Source organism: Ambystoma mexicanum, chromosome 4q (genome assembly GCF_040938575.1).
Source record: "Ambystoma mexicanum isolate Mex_15411 chromosome 4q, UKY_AmexF1_1, whole genome shotgun sequence".
Taxonomy (NCBI): domain Eukaryota; kingdom Metazoa; phylum Chordata; class Amphibia; order Caudata; family Ambystomatidae; genus Ambystoma; species Ambystoma mexicanum.
The window spans coordinates 520775632-520795156 of NC_090928.1; the positions used below are offsets into that span (position 1 = coordinate 520775632).

A 19525-nucleotide genomic window follows, 5' to 3' on the forward strand; every position below is an offset into this window, starting at 1 on the left:
CCGCCAGCATTCGAATAGTGGGTGAATTTGTCTGTCTTTATCTGCCCTCTGCTGTCTCTATTTATGCTATGATAAAGGGTGTGTGTGTGCTGGTTTAGCCTAAGCTCGCCCCTTTGACAGGGATTGGTTCAGTCTCCTCTCTGCCTTGATAGGAGAGAAACAGGGTGTCACCTTTATGGTGTGGGTTTATGAGGCTTAGAGTCCACCCCTAGCCTCTTGAACACAAAATCTACTTTTGACACAATACATATTTAGACGTGTGCAACCTCTATAACAATCACATATACAGATTACATATTCTGTGTAGCAGCTACTCCTTTAAAACCCTGTCGCTGTGGGATCTTGTGTCTGCTTTTCACCAAATTTTTCCCTTTTCATCAGGAACACAATGTCCAATTTATCAGCAAATTTCTACAAGTGTGCGCGTATAACATGGGCATACGTGTATCACATTTCATACTTCTAGCAGAAATACATTTGGAGTAAAATCACATTTTCTGCCGTTTCCTTCCAAAATATGTCACACGATTTTGTCGCCTCTTGAAATGTGCAGCCAAAATTTAGATTTACAATTCTGTCACTTTTGTGTTTTTGGCAATTTTAAGTGGCAAGTTCTATATATTTAAACAAAATTTTCTTTGTGAATGTCCAGCCACAGATGCTCTTTGGGTCAGCCTCTGTCTCCCTTCAGTCCAGCCGCATCTCCTCCCTGTTTCTCTTGGCAGAGGGCATTTACGATGGTCCTCACACCTAGCATTTCCTGCTTTGCAGCTGTTCATTGTTTCCTTCCCCACTGCAGACCAGGTTCTTCCACCACCCTATAATTATTGCCTTGGTGTGATTTCCTGCTGGAGGGAGCTGGAGGGAGAGGCCTTGCCTCTGGGTGGAAAGCTGATGTTCCAGTTTGGTAGCTTTTAGCCAGCTTATTTTCACTGTTAACTCTGTTGAATTTTCCCTTAGCATACCACAAACTTGTGGGATCAAATCACAGCTAAATACTTATTCAAGATTTTAAACCATGGAATCAAAACAATTACAAAATGGGTTACTCTCATTAACAGGCCTCTTAGATTGCAAACATTTGATTACAGTTTATACATGTTTAAATGTAATCATGCAGGCCCCTGACAGCTGTCATTCAGGCGGCCCAGGGTACTACACCCAGATTTTGACAGATCCAAAGACAGGCCCCTTTTGCCATGGAAATCCCTTTATGCTTTCAGCTTTCCAGGACATTGTATGTTCACAATGAATTGTTGCACCCAGCAAGAATTTTGAATGTTTGAGGGTGTTTTGTACCGGCATTCGGCAGTTTCAGAAACAAAGAAAAAGTGATTTAAAGCTAGATTTTGGGGTTTCCTTTAGCAAAGCACTGCTTTTTCCTTCTGTACTCCATTTTCCCATGTTGTGGAGCCCAGTAACATGTTTCAGGAGTAAGATCTCTGTTCCACCACCGACATGCATGGCAGATTGGGCAGCCATCTTTTTGTGCTTTGCAAAGCGCGATTTTCAGAGGTTTTGGCACGCACAAGGGTTTTGCGGCCATTTTACTAATTTTGGCACCATCAGAACACCGTGATGCCGCATAGCAGAGCAAAAGTGGGTCAAGACATCCCACACCCTCAACTTCCCCCAACAGAGACACCGAGACCCAAATGTAGTCAATTCTGGAAAGCGTGTGATGTACATGTGAAAACTGAGAGAACCCGCCATCCGCCAACCTTATTTTGCCACAGGCATCCCTGAGGGCCAAGTTCCCAAAGGCTGCTTTGAAGCTTTTGGGGGGGGGGACTGTTACTTTGGTGTCTATGTGAGCTACAATCTCTAGAAGGCCCCCAAGCTAAGTTGAAGTCTCCTGTAAGTATAATTTCCCCTATTGCACATTTTTCCAGTTTTTGAAGTACAGTGCGAGAGAAGCTGGGCTGGTTAGAATTTGGAGCATATACGGTTCCCAAAGTAAAATATTTATGCCCCAGTTGGATTTGCACAAAGATGTACCTACCCAATTTATCTTGCATTGTTTGCAAGACTTTTGCCTGCAGAGAGTTTATGAAGCATATCAAAACCCCTGACGTCCTACTCGGAGCATTGGCTTGATAGTTGTTTGTGAAGTGCTGAAAGCGGGGGACCGCCTTGTCTGGCTTTTTTGTGTCGTTCTCTTGTAGTGTGATAATGTCAGGTTTATTGCGGCCAAACAACCTTTCTACTTTATTCCGTTTGGTGGGGAATTTAATCCCTGTACATTATAGGAGGTGAATTTAATTGACATTATCATTGTAATAGTCACTTCCTTTATACCACTGTATTGTGAGAATGATGAGAATGATCCCCCCATTCCACCTTTAACTTGCAGAGTCCCTTTAAGGTACTTTTCAGTCCTTCACTCATCTCCCCACCCCAGAACCCTTGGTCCTATCTCCCGCCCCCACTTGTTTTATCCCAACCTCATCTCTCCTCCTTGCACCCTCATCCCCCTCCCATGCCCCCCTCCCTTTCCCATCCCGGTCAGGATCAAAGCTCCCTAGAACCATCCCAGACACTATCTTGGAGCAATGGACCTGGTAGAAACCTGGGAATTTCCCCCATAGGGGTGCACTACGCCCCAAAGTGGACTCCAGCATGACCCCACACCCTGCCCGGTCCCTTTCCACCGTAACACCCTGTCTTTTTATGAACATAACTCACCCCCCGTCCCCCAAACATTTTCAACCAAGCAGCATCAGGCTGCAAAACACGCAGCGCTCTTTGATCCCTGGAGAACTTGGTGTGAGTTACTTAACCCAAGGACCTTTCAGTTGTATCTCTCTTTCCCCTCGCTGATGATGTTGGTTGTGCCTCCTCCTCGTCTATGTTCAGTATCCTTAACTCCTCCTCGGGTGTTCTTGCCCGCTGCTGTCTGCCCTCCCATGTGAACAGGAGACCGAACGGGAACGCCCATTTGCAGGCATTGTTCTTTGCTATTAACATTTTGGTCACTGGATGCATTGCCTTCCTCTTTTGCAGTGTAGACAGCGCCAAGTCCTGGTAGAGTTGGACCTGGGTGCTGTTAGTAGTAAGGCCTTGTTGAGATCTTGCTGAGCAAAAGATGTCCTCCTTCATTGTGTAAGATGTAAGGGCAACCAGGACATCTGTAGGTCCCACTCCTGGGTCTTGCTTTTGTGGGCCCACTCGGTGTACCCGGTCTATTATTATCTCTTCCGGTAAGGTATCATTCAACAGACTTGCAAAGCACTGTTGCATAGTTTCCTATAAGTCAATGGGCCTCAATACGAGTTTGGAGCTAAAAATCAGGCATTACTGGCATGCCAGTATGAACGTGTCCGGGTAGCCTTGATGCCGCAAACAGCGGCTGATTGAGTCCTTGTGCACGCGCATACCGGCATGCCAGTACGGATGTACCGCCATGCCGGTAAGGACCCACAAACCCCCTGATAGCGGCATCATGAAATGCGCTGATACCTCCTCCTCCATCGTCATCCCCTAAATAACGGTACCGCTAATAACATTAGCGTTATTACCGGGTCCGTAACTACCGGAACAGGAAGTAACGTCATCATGCAGGAACGTGAAATACTCTGGTGGCCATCTTCAAAAACACAATCCATTGCAATCCCCTGCAGACAGGACCTGTACAGCCTAAATTCCAAACACACCTTGAAGACGATGTCGAATGCAACCGAGAAAGCCGCAGCTCGCATGCGTAAACCAAGATTCTGCGATGAGGAGCTTAACATGTTAGCTGACACCCTAGTGGAGCAGGCTGACGTCGTTTTCTGTGCTGACCTGAGGCGTCCTGCACAGCTAAGGAAGAAACAGATATGGGAGGAGGTAGCGCAAACTGTCAGTGCGGTTGGCACCACCGCGCGCACTGTTGGGGACTGCAAAAAGTGGTGGGACGACCTGCCGAGTACGGGACATTCTGTTGGCCAATCGCAGCCACGGGCTGGCAACAGGCGGCGAACCACACTCCCCCATGAAGTTCACAAGGTGGGAAGAGACGTGCAGCTCTACTATCGACATGGAGGGCATCAAAGGAGTAGGCGGAGCGGAGAATGGAGTCCCATCATCAGCTGATGAAGGTGAGTGACCATTTGCACACAACACAAGTCCCCACAAACACCTGACATCCACATTGCAATGTTGTCCTACAAATGTGAATCTGATGAGAGCTACTAGTTGGCTTATCATACACACATTCACACATCTCTCTCTATATGCTGGCCCCACCACTGTCGCATCAAATTGCATGCTGCTCCTATGCCTAATGCACACCCGATACACAGAATAACAGCACATGTCACACACCATGCAAGCCACAACACACCTGTAGGCCACACAGCAGACACCATGCTCAACATGTCAACGGCTGAGGGATGCCAATGCCCCCCCAATCTTGTACTCGCCCTGTCCGCCACAACAAGAAGCATGCAACGAGCCACATGGCACAAACTGCACAAACATCAATGCAAGCATGATGCAAGTACTCCCATCACTGAGGGCTTGCCTCTCTCTGTCCCCCACAGGCACAGATGCAGACAGCGATGGGCATGATGCTGGTGCACAGCCCTGGACACCAGCCAAAACGTCCAGTGGTCGGGACGATGGCACCAGGCCATCCACATTGAGGGGCACAAGGTTGATGCAAGTGCCACACAATGCCCACACCAGTGCCCAACCAGCTGCACTGCCCCCAACACATGACCAGCACACGCCTGCCTCTGCACCCCAGGAGACACACGTCTCAAAGGACAAGCCCACATCTCTGGAGACCGAGCTTGACGGCTCACAGTCGGCAGCCAAAAGCTCTGTTGGGGAGGCAGCTGCATGCACACTAAATGGTGGCAATAAGGACGAGGGCCATGACGAGGCCACCCATGAAGGGAGCTTCTTGTTGAGGGACGTTGTACATACGCCCAGCCTGCAGGACACCCGTTATGCTCACCTGGTATCCACAGGTTCACCACCCAGCTGAGTTACTCGCTGGTATGCTTCTCAGCTTTGCCCTGATGTGGTCTACGGGGAAGGTTCTGCCTTGTGGTAGAATTAGGCGTGCTCTCCATCCTGCCTTCTTTGCAGGGGCGCGTTGTCTTTCATGGGCGAGTGCGGTCCAGTTACTTCACTGACGCCGGCCCGTTTGATATTGTTCAGGTAGGTCTTATTGCTGTTCTTTAGTTTTGTTGCTATCCTGCATGCCTTTCTTTGTTTAAAATGTCTTTTTTTTCTCCCTTCGGTATGCAGAGCTTCAGCGCGGCGAACTGGCTTGGTTGTGCCCCGCTGGTAAATGGTGGCGCATTAAGAGCACTATGATGCGGTAAGTAAGCGCTATGCGCAGCGCTGTGAAGTCTTGCCTTTGCTAACCTGTGTTTTCCTTCCTTGTAGGTCACGGTGTTCTTCAGCGCGAGTGGAATGTCCGGAGTGGTGCCAGCCGAGAGGCGACCAGCCAGGTAAGCCTTTTGAACAGTTCGTAATTTGTAAATGTCTCTACAGCTTTCTTTAATGTTGCCTCTATCTTCCTCTTTCAGGTCGTTCTGTCCGGGAGGCGTGCAGATTCGAGGAAGCAATTCTCAGTAGCTGCGAGTGTTTAAAGATGAAGACTGCAGGTAAGATGCTGCTGCTAATGATGTTCCTTTTGTCTCCTTTCAGGCCTTGCTTCTCCGAGGTTTGAGGGAATAGCTGGATACGGTGAGCGTCACGTTGCAAGCTGCAAAGTAACACGATGCATGTTCTGCAGTCAGGGTGTGGTTTATATTACCCAGGTAAAGTAGTACCAGGGAAAGTAGTTCCAGGCCTGCCACATCCAAATCACTAGACCGCATAGCTTGGTTTTTAAGAACCAAGCTATGTTGATGCCTCCATGTTGGCTGACAATACAATAGTTCCCAAGCACATTGTTGTTCATAGTGTATGAGCCTGGCACCATAGGCGCCAGGACTGGCCTCATGAGGGCTTTTGAAGAGGATGCTGGGCTCTAGAGGCCCGAGTCCTGACTCCACCTGGCGAATGGGTTTGCCAGAGGGGGTTTTGGGCGAGGGTCGAGACAGCACCCCTCAGCACGAGCCTGAAGGCGAGGGCAGAAATGCTGAGTGGCCTACATCAGAAGACAGCCTCGCATTGGCCACATCAACACCAGCCAATGAACCATCCACCTCCACCCCAATAAGGGACCTCGAGGGACGTCTGTCATGGACGGAGGCCCAGCAACAGGAGATGCACAAACTCATCAAGCAAAATGTTGCCGATGACGAGGCAACACGCTGTGCAATGAGGGACAACACTGTGGCCATCATAAGGCCCGTTAACAGGAATTCCAGGCGGGTCCGTGAGGGCTTTGCTGTCATGGTTATGGGCCTGGGTTCCACTTTCAGACCCTTTTCATGTTTAGTTCATGGTGGCAGGTGGGGAAGGCAGGCAGGGGTGGTATGGGTGAGGGCTTTGAGAGTCAGAAGCTTGTCACCAAAGAAACCTTGCCATCCATTCATACTAAAGAGAACTTCCTGTTTCCTCCAACATGGATCTGTGGGTGCCAGCCCAAAGCGAGCAACACGGTCTAGTCTCTGAGCGTGGCTGCCTATATCAGCCACGCCCAGAGACCAACACGCGCTTCTTGTGAATTCTGTATCACACGCTTACTTGGAATGCTCGTGCTTACCTGTTACTTAGTTTGGTCCTCGCGATAGTCGGCATCTGGAAAGAAGAGAACAAGAGAATAGCTGCAGGCTCCTGCACTGGAGTTTACTCACCCGCTACCTGTTGCTCCCACAGCATTCCGGCACCTGGAAAAGAAGAATAGAACAGATGATTAACAGCAGGTTTCGCATCAGGATATTACTACTCTCTCCGCCGCCCACTGAAGCTACCTCTCGGAGGCCGCCAGCAGCAACTCACCTCTGGTGTGCGGTTTCGTCCCGAGCAACTCCTGGACCACTCGCCCGCTCCTCCAGCCGTCCAGCATCATAGTGACTCCAGGAGCGATCCTGTATAAAAGAAAAGACAAAAGGTACCATTAGAAGTTTTTCACTCACTGCATGGTCTCCGCATCCAGACTCATAGGAATCACGCTGCAACTCCAACATAATTAACCATAGAGGCAACTGGATTTCTTGGGTTAACAGGTAACTGAATTTACCTGCAAGGCCGACACCGAATCCAGTGAGTGAACTGGTTTCCAGAACTTATCCGCGGCACAAGAGAACCAGTGCAGCGACTGGTCCCAGAGACTTTGATCTGGAGCAGAAGACATACCAGGACATTAGTCTCTCTTAGCGACCATCACGCAACGACACCCACTGGGCACCAGTCACTGCGCCCCTGCAAGAGCAGGATGGAGAGCCCTCCTTATCCTCCATATTAAATAGAAAGGTGATCCACGCCCTAGTTCGGGGTAATTAAAACTCCTAGATTGAGGGGCAGGGAAGTGGCGGTTGAGGCTATCTTTCCATCCATCATCCTAACCTATCACTCTTTTGACAGATAATCCTTCCAACGGTATTGGGCAAGTAGGAATTGGTTGAAGTGCCGGAGGACTCCATCGCTCCTGCAGAGATTCAGGGAAGCGTAACAGAACACAAAGCCTTCCTAAAACCACTCTGCCTGAGTGATGGAGACCTCGGAGGTAGATCAGCTGTCGCAGCTATTGGGAGAATTAAGGGCAGAAGTACATGCAGCCTGTTCCGAAACAAACGCCTTTAGGCGCAAACTAGTAGTGAATAGAGATAAAACAGATGAGATAGCCCAGCAACTATTACAAACCCAGACGGGTCTAGCCCCGTTGCCAGGTGGGGCCACATCCACTCCAACTCTGTCGTTACACTCTCAACCTGTGGCACCAGTGCAAGTAGTAATTCCAGGAAACATCCCGTTAGCACCTCCAGAGAGGTTCATGGGAGACCCAAAAAGGTTTGGAACATTTATGAACCAGTGTCGTTTGCACTTTTTGTGTAAACCAGGATTATTCCCGACGGACCAGTGTAGTGTGGCCTTTGTGCTATCTTACTTGGGGGGGGGGGATGAGGGGGAGGGGTCATGCCACGGATTGGTCGAGCCCATTAGTAAACAGGGATGACCCCTTGCTCCGGAATTACGCCCGTTTCCAGCGTGAATTAGAGAAACTCTTTGCCCGCCGCACACAAGGACAGGCCGTGGATGATGAGCTGCTGTCCCTCCGGCAGGGTAGCCAAGACCACCTAGCCTACATGGCCACGTTCAGTCGACTTGTAGCTGAGGCAAACTGGCCTAAGGAGAAGCGAACCTCCTTGTTCTACAGGGGTCTGTGAGGGGACCTCATGGACGTACTGGCACAGGTGGTTAATCCACCCGACTGTGTGGTATTCATTGATTTGGCCATCAAACTCGATCACCGGTTACAGACCAGAAAGGCTGATCACACCCATTCTGAGAGTACAATCTTCTACATGCAACCCAAAGAAACACCGGCTTGTCAGCCTGCAGAAGCACATCATGAACCCATGCAGTTGGGTGGTGTACGTGGACTACTCACCAAGGCAGAAAGAGACCGAAGACGACAGGAACAATTGTGCCTGTACTGTGGTCAGGCAGGACATTTTCTCTGCAACTGCTCAGCCAAGCCTCCTCGAAAGACGATGGGTGCCATGGATGGAGGAAACGCTTCAACCGAGACGGATAACTCCGGCACCCGGCAAATTTAGAGGTCTGTTTGTCGAGCGAGGAGAGAACTAATCAGACCTCGGTTTTTGCTATTCCGGTGATTGTTATAGACCAACAACAACCTCCCAGAATGCACGCCTTTGAAGCTTTTATTGATAGTGACGCTATCGGAAACTACATGGACCTGGCCACAGCTGGTAGAATGGGACTCCGCTGTGGATGGAAATCAATTACTCTTCGGCCCGGTAAGCCAATGCACAGCAGAAATCTCTCTGCTCTGTCACATTCTATGGCTAATTTCTCCCACCTATAGAGTCCCCCAGCAGCTTTGCTGGATTTGAAGGGTTTGTTTCTTTCTCCTGCTAAGAGTGAGACTATTTTTCCCACTCTTGGGCAGATTGCTGTGTGTGTTTTTAGGCTATTTTTGTACTCATGGTCTATGGGGTTTTTCTCACCCCCATAGGTATCATCTTTTTACATGTGTGTTACACAGCACAGCACCCTCAGTGCAGTGACACAGGGGTGTCATAGTGACCCACAAACATAGACTCCATACCCTGGGACTGACTACTGTCTCCCAGGGCATGTAAAGTCCCCATTGACTTTACTAGTCAATAGTTCTGAACTAAACCAGTTCAAACCATTTTACAGTGGAAGTACTGGCAAGGGTTAATACTTTTTCCCTTATGTTCATTTTCGAGAGGGTACCGTACAGTCCCTCTCTCAAAAGTTTCTGGCTGGTGGCAGTGGTTACTACCAAAAATATTCGACCGTGAATATTTCCCTATGGGATTTTCCCATTGTTCGAGGCTACCAATTTTACTGACCGCCTCTAACATACCCTCGGTTTATATTTACATTAACTTTACTCCGATAGGTTTTATTTGCCAGAACTTTTATAATAATTCTTTCATATGTCTTTCTCTGAGATCCTAACCCAGGTGGGGGATCCTTTGTTCGTCCTTTTGGCGGGCTTCTGCCTAGAAGTCCTCCTTTCGGCGCCACTGAGTCTGGGGTAGACCCATTGTGTGGGAGGGGGAGTTGGCCCCCTGGACAGGGTTGCCTAAGCAACCCAAGTCGCACTCTGCCCTGATAGGCTGGAGATTCTCCCGCTGGAATGACCACTCCACTGTGTGAGTGACAGCTAGGCTGTATGAATGGGGGGTTTTCTGCATAAAAGCAGGGGCCTGAGGACTGGAAGAGCAAGACGTCGCCACTGGAACTAAGAAGCCGAAGAGGAGAGAAGCCAAAGACATATACAACAACTGAACCACTGGTGAAGCCCTGCTGCAGCGTCTCGCCACTTTTCTCCACACGACGAGAGAAGATCTTCATCTGCAAAAGCCTTCTTCCCTTGAGCTGGTGGGGCCAACCAGTTTGCCAATCACCTTCCAGGACCTGCCTTGGTCGAATCGCCAGTGCCATGCACTCGGAGACCGGATAGCCAGGCATCCGTCCACCACAAATGTGATTTAAAGGAGCGTACCTTTTAATCCGTTTCGGCATCACCACAGATGGCTTCTTCCCTGGGCAGTGCAGTAACTCGAACCTTCCTCCACGACGAGAGCCTCTCTTCCTCTGTTTGACAACATGAACTGCAGGGACTGCCAGGAACCACCACCTTGTTTGAAATCCTTTACCTACCTCCAGGGTTGGCCGCCCCAATCGACTAACATAATCTTTTACCTTCTGCACCCTCCTTTTGAATCGTTAAACCAAAGACTTGACTGCAGCTACTAGAACACTTTGATCCTGGGCACATTGCCCTGTACCGCTAACTCTGGCACAGGCCTATTGACTTTGGCTAAATCTGTTACAACTGCCTTCACTAGATTGCTTTTCATCTTCAACTGTGTTGGTGCACCAAAAACTCTTATAACAACTCTTCCTTCCCTCTTAAGTATTGTTGAAGTGCCATTTTGCTCGGTTTTCACTTATGTATGACTATTGCTAAAGTGCTACCTTGCCGAACTTGTTCATAATCCACTTGGGAAGTGTTGCTAGAGTGTTTAAGAATCTAACAATGTATAACTTGTCCTTTCCCTCCCTTTTGAGAAATTGTTAGTGCCATTTCTGCTTGGTTTACACTGTGCCATTTTGCTCAGTTTTTACTCTGGCTCAAACTTGTCTACAATTTAATTAGGGAGTTGTGTATACTTTTCTTGACTATTTTACCTTGCTTTAATACTTGTGATTGATGTGTTGAACTAGGAGTGTGTAAAATAAATATATATTCTTTTTAATACAAAGCTTTGGTCAGTGTTTCCTTGTACCATAGTATTGTAGTCCTATTGTGTAAACCCTGAATACTGCTCATCTCCCTCTTGAGATAAGTCTGACTGCTTAGTCACAGCTACCAACTAAATCCTTGTGGTACAGACTGATACCAAAGGGGATTTATTGCATATACCTGTAGTCTTAATCTTCTGTAGTGCTACTTAAGGGAACAGCACAGAATTCTGCCTAACAATAAGGAGTCACTCTCATTTGATCTCATTTCAGCCTCAGAGTTCCAGATGATACTCTGCATACCTTGGCTTGAAAAGCACAATCCCCAGATAGACTGGTGTGCCAGAACATTAACTTTCTCAAAGGAGTGCAACCATTGTTATGAGACTATAAACCAGGTGGCTCAACTCCCACTACTCGCATCTCCAAAGACTGCACCCGTGTTAGGATTGCTAGGAGTATTACCCACTGAATACCAGGAATACTAAGACGTATTCGCCAAGGAACAGGCTAACACATTACCACCACATCGCGCCTAAGATTGTGAAATCGATTTAATACCAGCAGCACGAGTTCCATGCAGCCGGATCTACGCCGTGACAGAAGAGATTGTTCACCTAAAAAACTACCAGGACCAATACCTTGCAAACGGTTTCATCTGTCCTTCAAAGTCACCCGAAGCCTCTCCCCTCTTTTTTGTCCTCAAAAAGGAGGGGGACTTACGAACATCCATTGACTACCAAGCACTAAATCAGGTCACGGTGAAGAACAAAAATCTGCTACCACTAATCCCTGCATTACTTGACCAAGTAAGCCGGGCACAAATATTCACAAAACTAGATCTCTGAGGGGCCTATCACCTGGTGCGCATCAAAGAGGGTGACGATTGGAAGTCTGCGTTTCGCACCAGGTGTGGTCTCTACGAATACTAAGTGATGCCCTTTGGGCTATGTAATGCTCCGGCTGCATCCCAACACTTCATGAACAATGTTCTACGAGAACTACTGGATGTGTGCGCCGTAGTATACATCAACGGCATACTCATCTACTCGGCAACCCCTCAAGAACACGTGTCACATGTGCGAGCAGTCCTCTGCAAGTTACGTGAAAACAATCTATATGCCAAACTAGAAAAATGCTCCTTCCACGTCACTGAAGTAGAGTTTCTCAGTTTTGTGCTGTCTCCACAAGGCATCAGAATGGACAAGAGGAAGATGGAGGCTATACTCACCTGGCTATCACCCACATCCCTGAAGGGAGTGCTGATCTTCGGTTTTGTGCATTTTTATCAGCGTTTCATACCTGGTTTTTCGCACATGGTACATTCGATTACCTCCCTCCTATGTAAACATCGGAAATTTGAGTGGACTCCTGCGGCAAACAAGGCTTTTCTTGCTCTGAAGGATAAGTTCACATCCGCTCCCATATTACAACATCCACAACCCGAACTCCCCTACATCCTGGGGACTGATGCTCCCAGAGTCGCCATGTGGGCCGTCCTGTCCCAAAGGAATACAACCACCGGTCACCTACATTCAGTGGTGTTCTTGTTGAAGAGGTTTTCTCCCGCGGAACTGAACTATGCGGTCACGGATAAGGAACTGCTGGCAATCAAAGAAGCCCTCAAAGAATGGAGGCATTATTTACTCTGAGCCAAACATACCATCACTATCATAACTGATCATTGCAATCTCCAGTACTTGCGCTCGGCTAAAGCCCAATCATCCCGACAGCTCTGCTGGGCCCTGTTTCTGTCGAAGTACGATTTTGTTATCACCTACAGACCCAGAGTCTAGAACGGCAAAGCGGACACTCTGTCATGGATAGGCAAAGGGGAAGAAGCCTTTTACGTTCCCGACCCAGTGAACATCATTCCGGGTGACAAAATCCTGGGCCTTTGTGGGGACAGTCCCTCCTCGTGGGAAGAAATCAAAAAGATAAGAAGCAACTTTCCCGAGGAGTATCTACTGACATGGACTGAGAAAGGAACCAGCTTTTCGGTCAAAGACGGGCTACAATATTACCGGAAATGCCTATATCTCCCAACACGTACCCTACAGGAAGAAATACTCACGAACTACCACAGCTCACCTATTGAAGGGCACCCTGGAGTAGCAAAGACCATAGAGAAAATTGAAAGAGCCTATTGGTGGCCTACTTGGCGACCACTTTACACTGAGAGGGACCGAGAAGGGGGTCTCACACTTGAGTGTACCCTGATCAATTATGTTCACACATTAGAAGACTCAGGCAGGTCCATTATGTCTGGGGTATTTTTTAGAGTTTTTAATTTTCTGGTTTAGGTTCGACCTCTTCTTGGGGTTTCTTTGGGGGAGTTCTGTGTTTTTAAAACTGCTTCATAGATGAAAAAAACATTTTTATTCCATTTCTCTATCCACGGGATGTAAAAAATATTTGAGAATATTCCTTTAGTATTTCTAACCAACAAAAAGTCCATTCAAAGTTTTTACTTCTTTTGGGGTAGATCTGTGTACTGTGTATTTATTTCTCAGGGCACAGTGTTTGGTAATCCCATAGTAGTTTATTCAGCTCTCCTGTATACTATGAACCAGTCTTCCTGATTTTCTTTAAGGGACTCAGTTCAAAATGGAGTTGTCCTCATGTTTTCTTCTTCAAGAGGATCATTATCCAGCCTACCGGTTTCAGTGGTGTTGCCAAATCGTAACCACTTTCATCAGGGCTAAAAAGACACTCATTGCATGATGTGTCTTATTACAAGGTTACTGGTTTAATTGGAATTGAAACAGGAGATCCCACCTGCAGTTGGAGAAAGCGGGATGGGGGCGGGGCAGAAGACATATAGAATTGTAAGTAAATATCGTACACTACATATTCAGATATGTACACCAGCGGGGCTCTGTCCTACAGTCTACTATGATAATGTCTTACCCAGTTGTGAAGAGCCCCATTGGTGTCAATCCATGTGGTAAGGAATTGTATGTATGTTACTTCCTAAGCTGGCATAAAGTTATCTGCATGGCCGGGAACCTGAAGTGAGAAAATAAAATTATAGTCTCACTTTTTGAGGGCAGCACATGTGTAAGCAATTTTATACCATGTATTGTAAAGAGAAAATGCGAACATGAATGGGTCAATTCAGTTAAGAAATGGCCCGCGGCGTATTCTAACAAAAGAGACTCCGTAAAATGGAGGCAGTCATAAGGCCTTTAAGAGCTATCACAAGCTAAAAGCTAAAACCTACAAGCTCTAGACTCTAAACTCTAAATGGCAAGGGTTACCAAGAGTACAGATCTGAAAAGTCTAGGTCTACGCAGGGAACGTTGGATCAAGTCCGCCTATTAAAAAAACGGTCAGAGTAAATATCATATGGCATATAGTTAAAAGCAAAAGTTCCTAGGTTGTAAAGAAGGACAAGGAGAGCGACATCTGGAATGAGAAGTCAGTGAGCTAGGAGGTCGCCCAAAAGCCAGCGAGCTGGAACCCAGGCATTCGAAGGCTGTGTCGGGGCAGCAGTGTGAAGTGACGAGAAGGAACTGAGGGACGCAAGGAAAGAGTCATCAGTCAGCTGGCAGCTGACAACCCTGAAGCTGACAATCAGTGTGGTGGTGGCGTGACCTGTCATTGGCAGACCGTGCTAGTAGCCAACTGCAGAGCCACCATGCGATTGCATGCGAAGTACGAGGAACTTTGATGTTTGCGCGACCTGTAATGGGTGGATTGTCTGGTCTGAAACTTGTGCCCAGATCGCCAATGGTAAGGGGCCTCGAAGTGTGCAGAAAAGAAAGAGAAAGAATGAACCCATGACCCCTGGCAAAACCGGCAAAGAGTTCCCAGAGAGAAGGTAACTGGAACAGTAATAATTCCGCAAGGGAGTCGGGAACACTTGAGAAGGTGAAACCAGAAGACAAGAGAGAAGTAGATCATTTTGTGAGGCAATTCCCTTTCCAGTTTCATAAGACTGTGGTATTGAGGAGTGAAGAAGGACTCTTGGAGCCTCTTCCTCGTCCTGGTGGGGACAATTTGAAGAATATTGGTAAAACATTAAAGAATCGAGGAGATCGCGGAGTCTCTTCCTTGTACCAGTGGGGGCAAGTTTAAGGACAGTGTTCTACTGGAAGTAATACAAACCTTGTGGCGTGAACTGAGAGAATTGATGAATCTAAAATGGAAGTAAATCAAGGGAAACCTGTTGGAAACTGGGTGTAAACTAGGAAAAAGCAAGCCATTCTCCTAGTCAGTGATATTTTCTGGAACTTTATGAAAACCTGAACTGCGAGAGACGTTTACCCAGGAGAAGGGAGACATTCTCCTCGATTGGTATAAGAACTCTTTTCCTCCGTTTAGTAATTTTGGGAAACTGGTTGAGCTGTGACCAACATCCTTTGGAAGTGGTCTTCAAGAGCATTGAGGCAGCCTAACGCCTTCCCCCCTCATCGAAGCAGAGAAGGTCTACATACAACGACAAAGGTTTTATCAACATCAGATCACCTCAAGAGTCAGCTTTTCCCCTTTCTCCTTGTCTTTTCAACAACAGAAGGGACAAACCCCTTTAACCCGTACACAAGGAACTTTAAGGGAAGCAAACAAGGTGCTGAAGATTCTAAATAAGAGGAGGAGACTTTTGAGTTCGGGTCTAACGCAAGCTAGGAGAAGGGAGGCATTCTCCTGGGGGTATGGTGGTATTGTTTTGGACTTTGTGTTTCAGTGGTAGGGATAGTTCAGAAGTTTGGACGAGGATGGTACCTTTTCATTTGGACACCACAGACTTCTTGACAGACCCGAGTTTTAGTTTTGTTGAAGTAGGGAAACCACCTCTAGAGATATGGAAAGAGAGGTTTTTGGAACACACAATAACATTGCATAACCAAAAATGTTAAATCCTGGTCAGACTCCTCATTCTGTCACCTCAATATGTTCTGCTGTATGATCTTATTCAAGAGCATGTGAATCCATGAAAGGGTCAGTGCTGGAGAAGGAATACGTTACTTACCTGTAACTCCTGTTTTCCAGCATTGGTATCTTTCATGGATTCACGTGCAACCCTACCGCTCTCTGGCTCTTCTTGGTTCTTACTGCCACATTACGTGCGCTTCCAAATCTGAAGATGACCGCTGGGGGAGGGGGTAGCTAAGGGGATCTGTCTAATTGGCTCTGGGGAGTATGAACCAAAATGACTCTAACATAGACCTAAAGTGACAAGCAGTTTAGAAATGTAAAGGTAAACTACTTTAATGTTACAAAGGATTCCTAGCCTGACAACGGGGAATATTCAAGAGCATGTGAATCCATTAAAGATACCAATGCTGGAGAACCGTAGTTACAGGAAAGTAACTTATTTTTATTTATTTAGTTATTGTGCATTACAGTAAAAATCTGTACTGCAGCGATATGAGTGTGACCGGGATGTCAGAGGTTTTAATCTTGGCAAGGCCGTGTCAGCCTTTCATCCTTCAATGTTTTATAAAAAGTAGTACCATGGGGAAAGGTAAAAGGTACCTATAATATGACAGCAATAGGAGGCAGCAAAATGTGTGGTAGCAAGAGCTATGCAAGGTTTAAAAAGTGAGTAGATATTGATAATTATTTTTCTAAATGATCAATTCCTAGTCCCTAATTTAAGGTTTGTGTGCCTAAAGAAGTCTATTTGGAGAACAATTGGGTAAATCAGTTGGGTCCAGTTCTTCTTGATGTTGCATCACATTTTATAATTAACTTTCTGCATTTATTACAATAATTGTCTGCATTTATTTGTTCAAAAGGAATGTTTGCTAACAAATGCGATTGCATAAAGCTTCTGAATACTTAAGGTAGTCCTTAAAAGTCGCCTCTATATACTAATTCAAGCAAGACTTCACATTTATGTGAATTTGATTGTTCTCTTTTCATTATAGCCGTGAGACGCACAAGATTGCAGTATTTTACATTGCAGAAGGTCAAGAAGACAAGTGCTCAATATTGTCTAACACTGGTGGAAGCCAAGCCTACGAGGATTTTGTTGGAGGATTAGGCTGGGAGGTTAGTAAAATGTTGTTCTGTATACTTTATACCAGTTTCAGCGTTGTGAGTAAATCATAAGAGGGATGATCATGCACTGTATTGTTCAACAGAAAAACATTCCCAATGATCATTGCACAGCTTCTCTATTGCCCTTTTTCTTTTTTTATCAAGTATTTACACTTTATACTACAACAACCTTAGTAAATCATACCAATTCAGTATAATAAAATTGCCTATCACAAAATAAAAAAACACAACAGAGCAAATCATACAAATATTAATCCAAGGTTTCAGATGCATGCATCAAAGAAGACAGGGATGGGGCCTAAACTTGTATCAGCTATAAGTCCATTTCTCCTGCGGTTGACTCTCTCCAACACACATTGGGTGACGAACATATAAATACGATAGTATCATTTTAGAGAAGTTATGTTATGATGATTTATAATGCGCACTGCTGCCATTTCCATGATCTCCGGGCGCTCACATGGTTCTGCAAGAAAAGTGTGTGGGTTGGTTAGTGAGGGACGAGGGATAGGATAGAAGTTGTTGCTCTTAGGTTTATGCTTGTAGAACTAGGAGAAACTCATCTGTGCGTGTCAGCATTCTGGGTGTGCTCTTTTGTGCGCACTGGACTTGTGTCTGTAGAGGTAGCGTGCAGTGTTTGGGTTGTTTGTTGTTTGCAACTGTTTGGTCTTATGAAATGGTTAGCGGTGGGTGTGTGGTTTGTGTGTAGTTTTGCTGGCCCTTTTGGACGGGTGTAATACGTGAGAGGTATGCGGATTTGCAAAAGAGGAAGGGGGTGCTTATTTTCTGTTTGGCACTGGGTGTGTGGTTGTTTTATTTCTGGTTCTTCAATCCGTATTGTCCCACGTTTGCTTTGGTCCCAGAGTATGGTTTGTGGGGTCCATGTTTTTATGCTTGTCTTGGTGAGTTGACTAGCCAGATTTTCAGTGTTTCTGAAGTTAGGTGGTCTTCCATATCGTCGTTATTTCCTTCAGTACCAAGTTGCATAGTTCGGCTATCAAATATGAGAATGCGGTTCCCCCGAATGTCCTTTTCTCTTGGTGTTTAGTTTCTATTTGGACATCATTTCTTGATCTTGGGTTTCTTCCTGGTTGGTAGCGGATGATTTTAGCCTGGAGAGATTTCAGCCCCTTGTCCGTGTAATGATTTGTGGGTGATGCAGAGCCTTTAAAGTTAATGCCGTTTTTACTGGTAGCCATTGTAGACTTCTCAGGGCTGGTGTGATGTGGTCTCTTCTATTTAGTCTTAGTAGTAGTCTATCTTCAGTATTTTCGATGTGTTGTATTTGCTTTCTGGCATTCCAAGAGAGAAGCTATTGGCATAGTCTAGCCTCGATGGTACCAAATAGATGATTACAAGGGTTCTGTGCGGGGAGGTTAGTTAGGGGTAGTATCCCTCTTATTAGTCGCAGGAGGTAGACGCTTTTTTTTGTTTTGCTATTGCGTTGACTTGTGGATCTAGAGAAAGCCTGTTGTCCATGAGGATTCCCATTATTCTTTTTAATCTCTGAGGTCGGGTTCCCATGCAAAGTGGCTAGCTCAGATATGTCTCTGTTGCATTGCCTTCTGGATGGGAGATAATTATTTCTGTTTTGGTCATATTTGGCTTGGGATTGTTGTTTGTCATCCAGGTGTTTATGTCCGTGAGGCAATTGTTGAGGGTGTTTGTGTCTTGGGCGGAGGTTGTCTAGAAGATGAGTTTGGTATCATCTGTGTAGCTGTAGGCGGTAAGTCCATGGGTTTGAATGAGTTTCTTTGGGGGGGCCTGAAGATGTTGAAGAGGAGCGGGGAGAGGCTTTATCTTTGTGGTTCACCGCAGGTGATGTTTTTAGTGTTAGCTGTAAATGGCGGTAAGTGTGTTCTTTTTTTTGGGTTGGTGAGGAAAGATTTGAGCCATTTTAGTGCAGAGTTTTTATGTTTCATTCCTCCATTCTCTGTATTAGTGTGCTGTGTCTGATTGTGTTGAAGGCGGCTGATATGTCTAGTAGCATGAGGCCCGATTGGCTGCTGTTGTCTGCGTTCATTTGTAGGTCGTCCCATATGGAGAGAATTGCTGATTCAGTTCCTCTCATGGGTCGGAAGCCGACTTTGGAGTGGTTGAGTATTCATTTGCTTTCTACATGCTTGAGTAGAACTTTGTAGATGAGGTTCTCCAGGATTATAGCTGGGTAAGGTAGATTTGATATAAGCCTGTAGTTGATGGGGTCTTCTGCATTTCCTGTGTTGTTTTTTTGGGAGAGGCTTGATGTTTGCTGATTTGAATGTTTTTGGTTCTATTCCCTTTTTTAGGGATAGGTTAATTAGTAGTCTGAAGTATGAAGCTGGTGTTTTGTGGTTGTGTTTTTAGAAGATGCCTGATGGGCATGGATCATTTTGAGATCTGGCGAGGTTAGTTTAAGTTTCTTCGCTTATAGGTTCAAAATGATTGAGGGTTGTGGCGATTGGTGACACACTGGTTTCTGGCGGTTCTGGGGGTGTGTTTCTGGGAGGGCGCCTTGCATTGATGGTCTGTTGTATTGCTTCTAGTTTTGTTCTTAGATGTGTTGCGATGTTGTCACATTGAGATTGTGATGGTACAATGCATCTGTTGCACGAGGTCGGGTTTTGAATTTCTTTGATTTTGAATAATTCTTTTTGTGGGTGTGTTGACGATTGGATTCTTGGAG

The 19525-nt window shown here is 46.3% G+C and overlaps 1 protein-coding gene across 4 annotated transcripts in view; it reads left to right on the forward strand.

Annotated features, from left to right (window-relative positions):
* Positions 1-19525, forward strand: part of RALGAPA2 (Ral GTPase activating protein catalytic subunit alpha 2) — a 3672963-nt gene that overhangs the window by 2451587 nt on the left and 1201851 nt on the right. For all 4 annotated transcript variants that reach the window (XM_069608069.1, XM_069608071.1, XM_069608070.1 and 1 more), the window contains one exon: positions 16728-16851. In XM_069608069.1, the coding sequence (XP_069464170.1) occupies positions 16728-16851 (124 nt within the window). The remainder of the gene's footprint in view (positions 1-16727; positions 16852-19525) is intronic.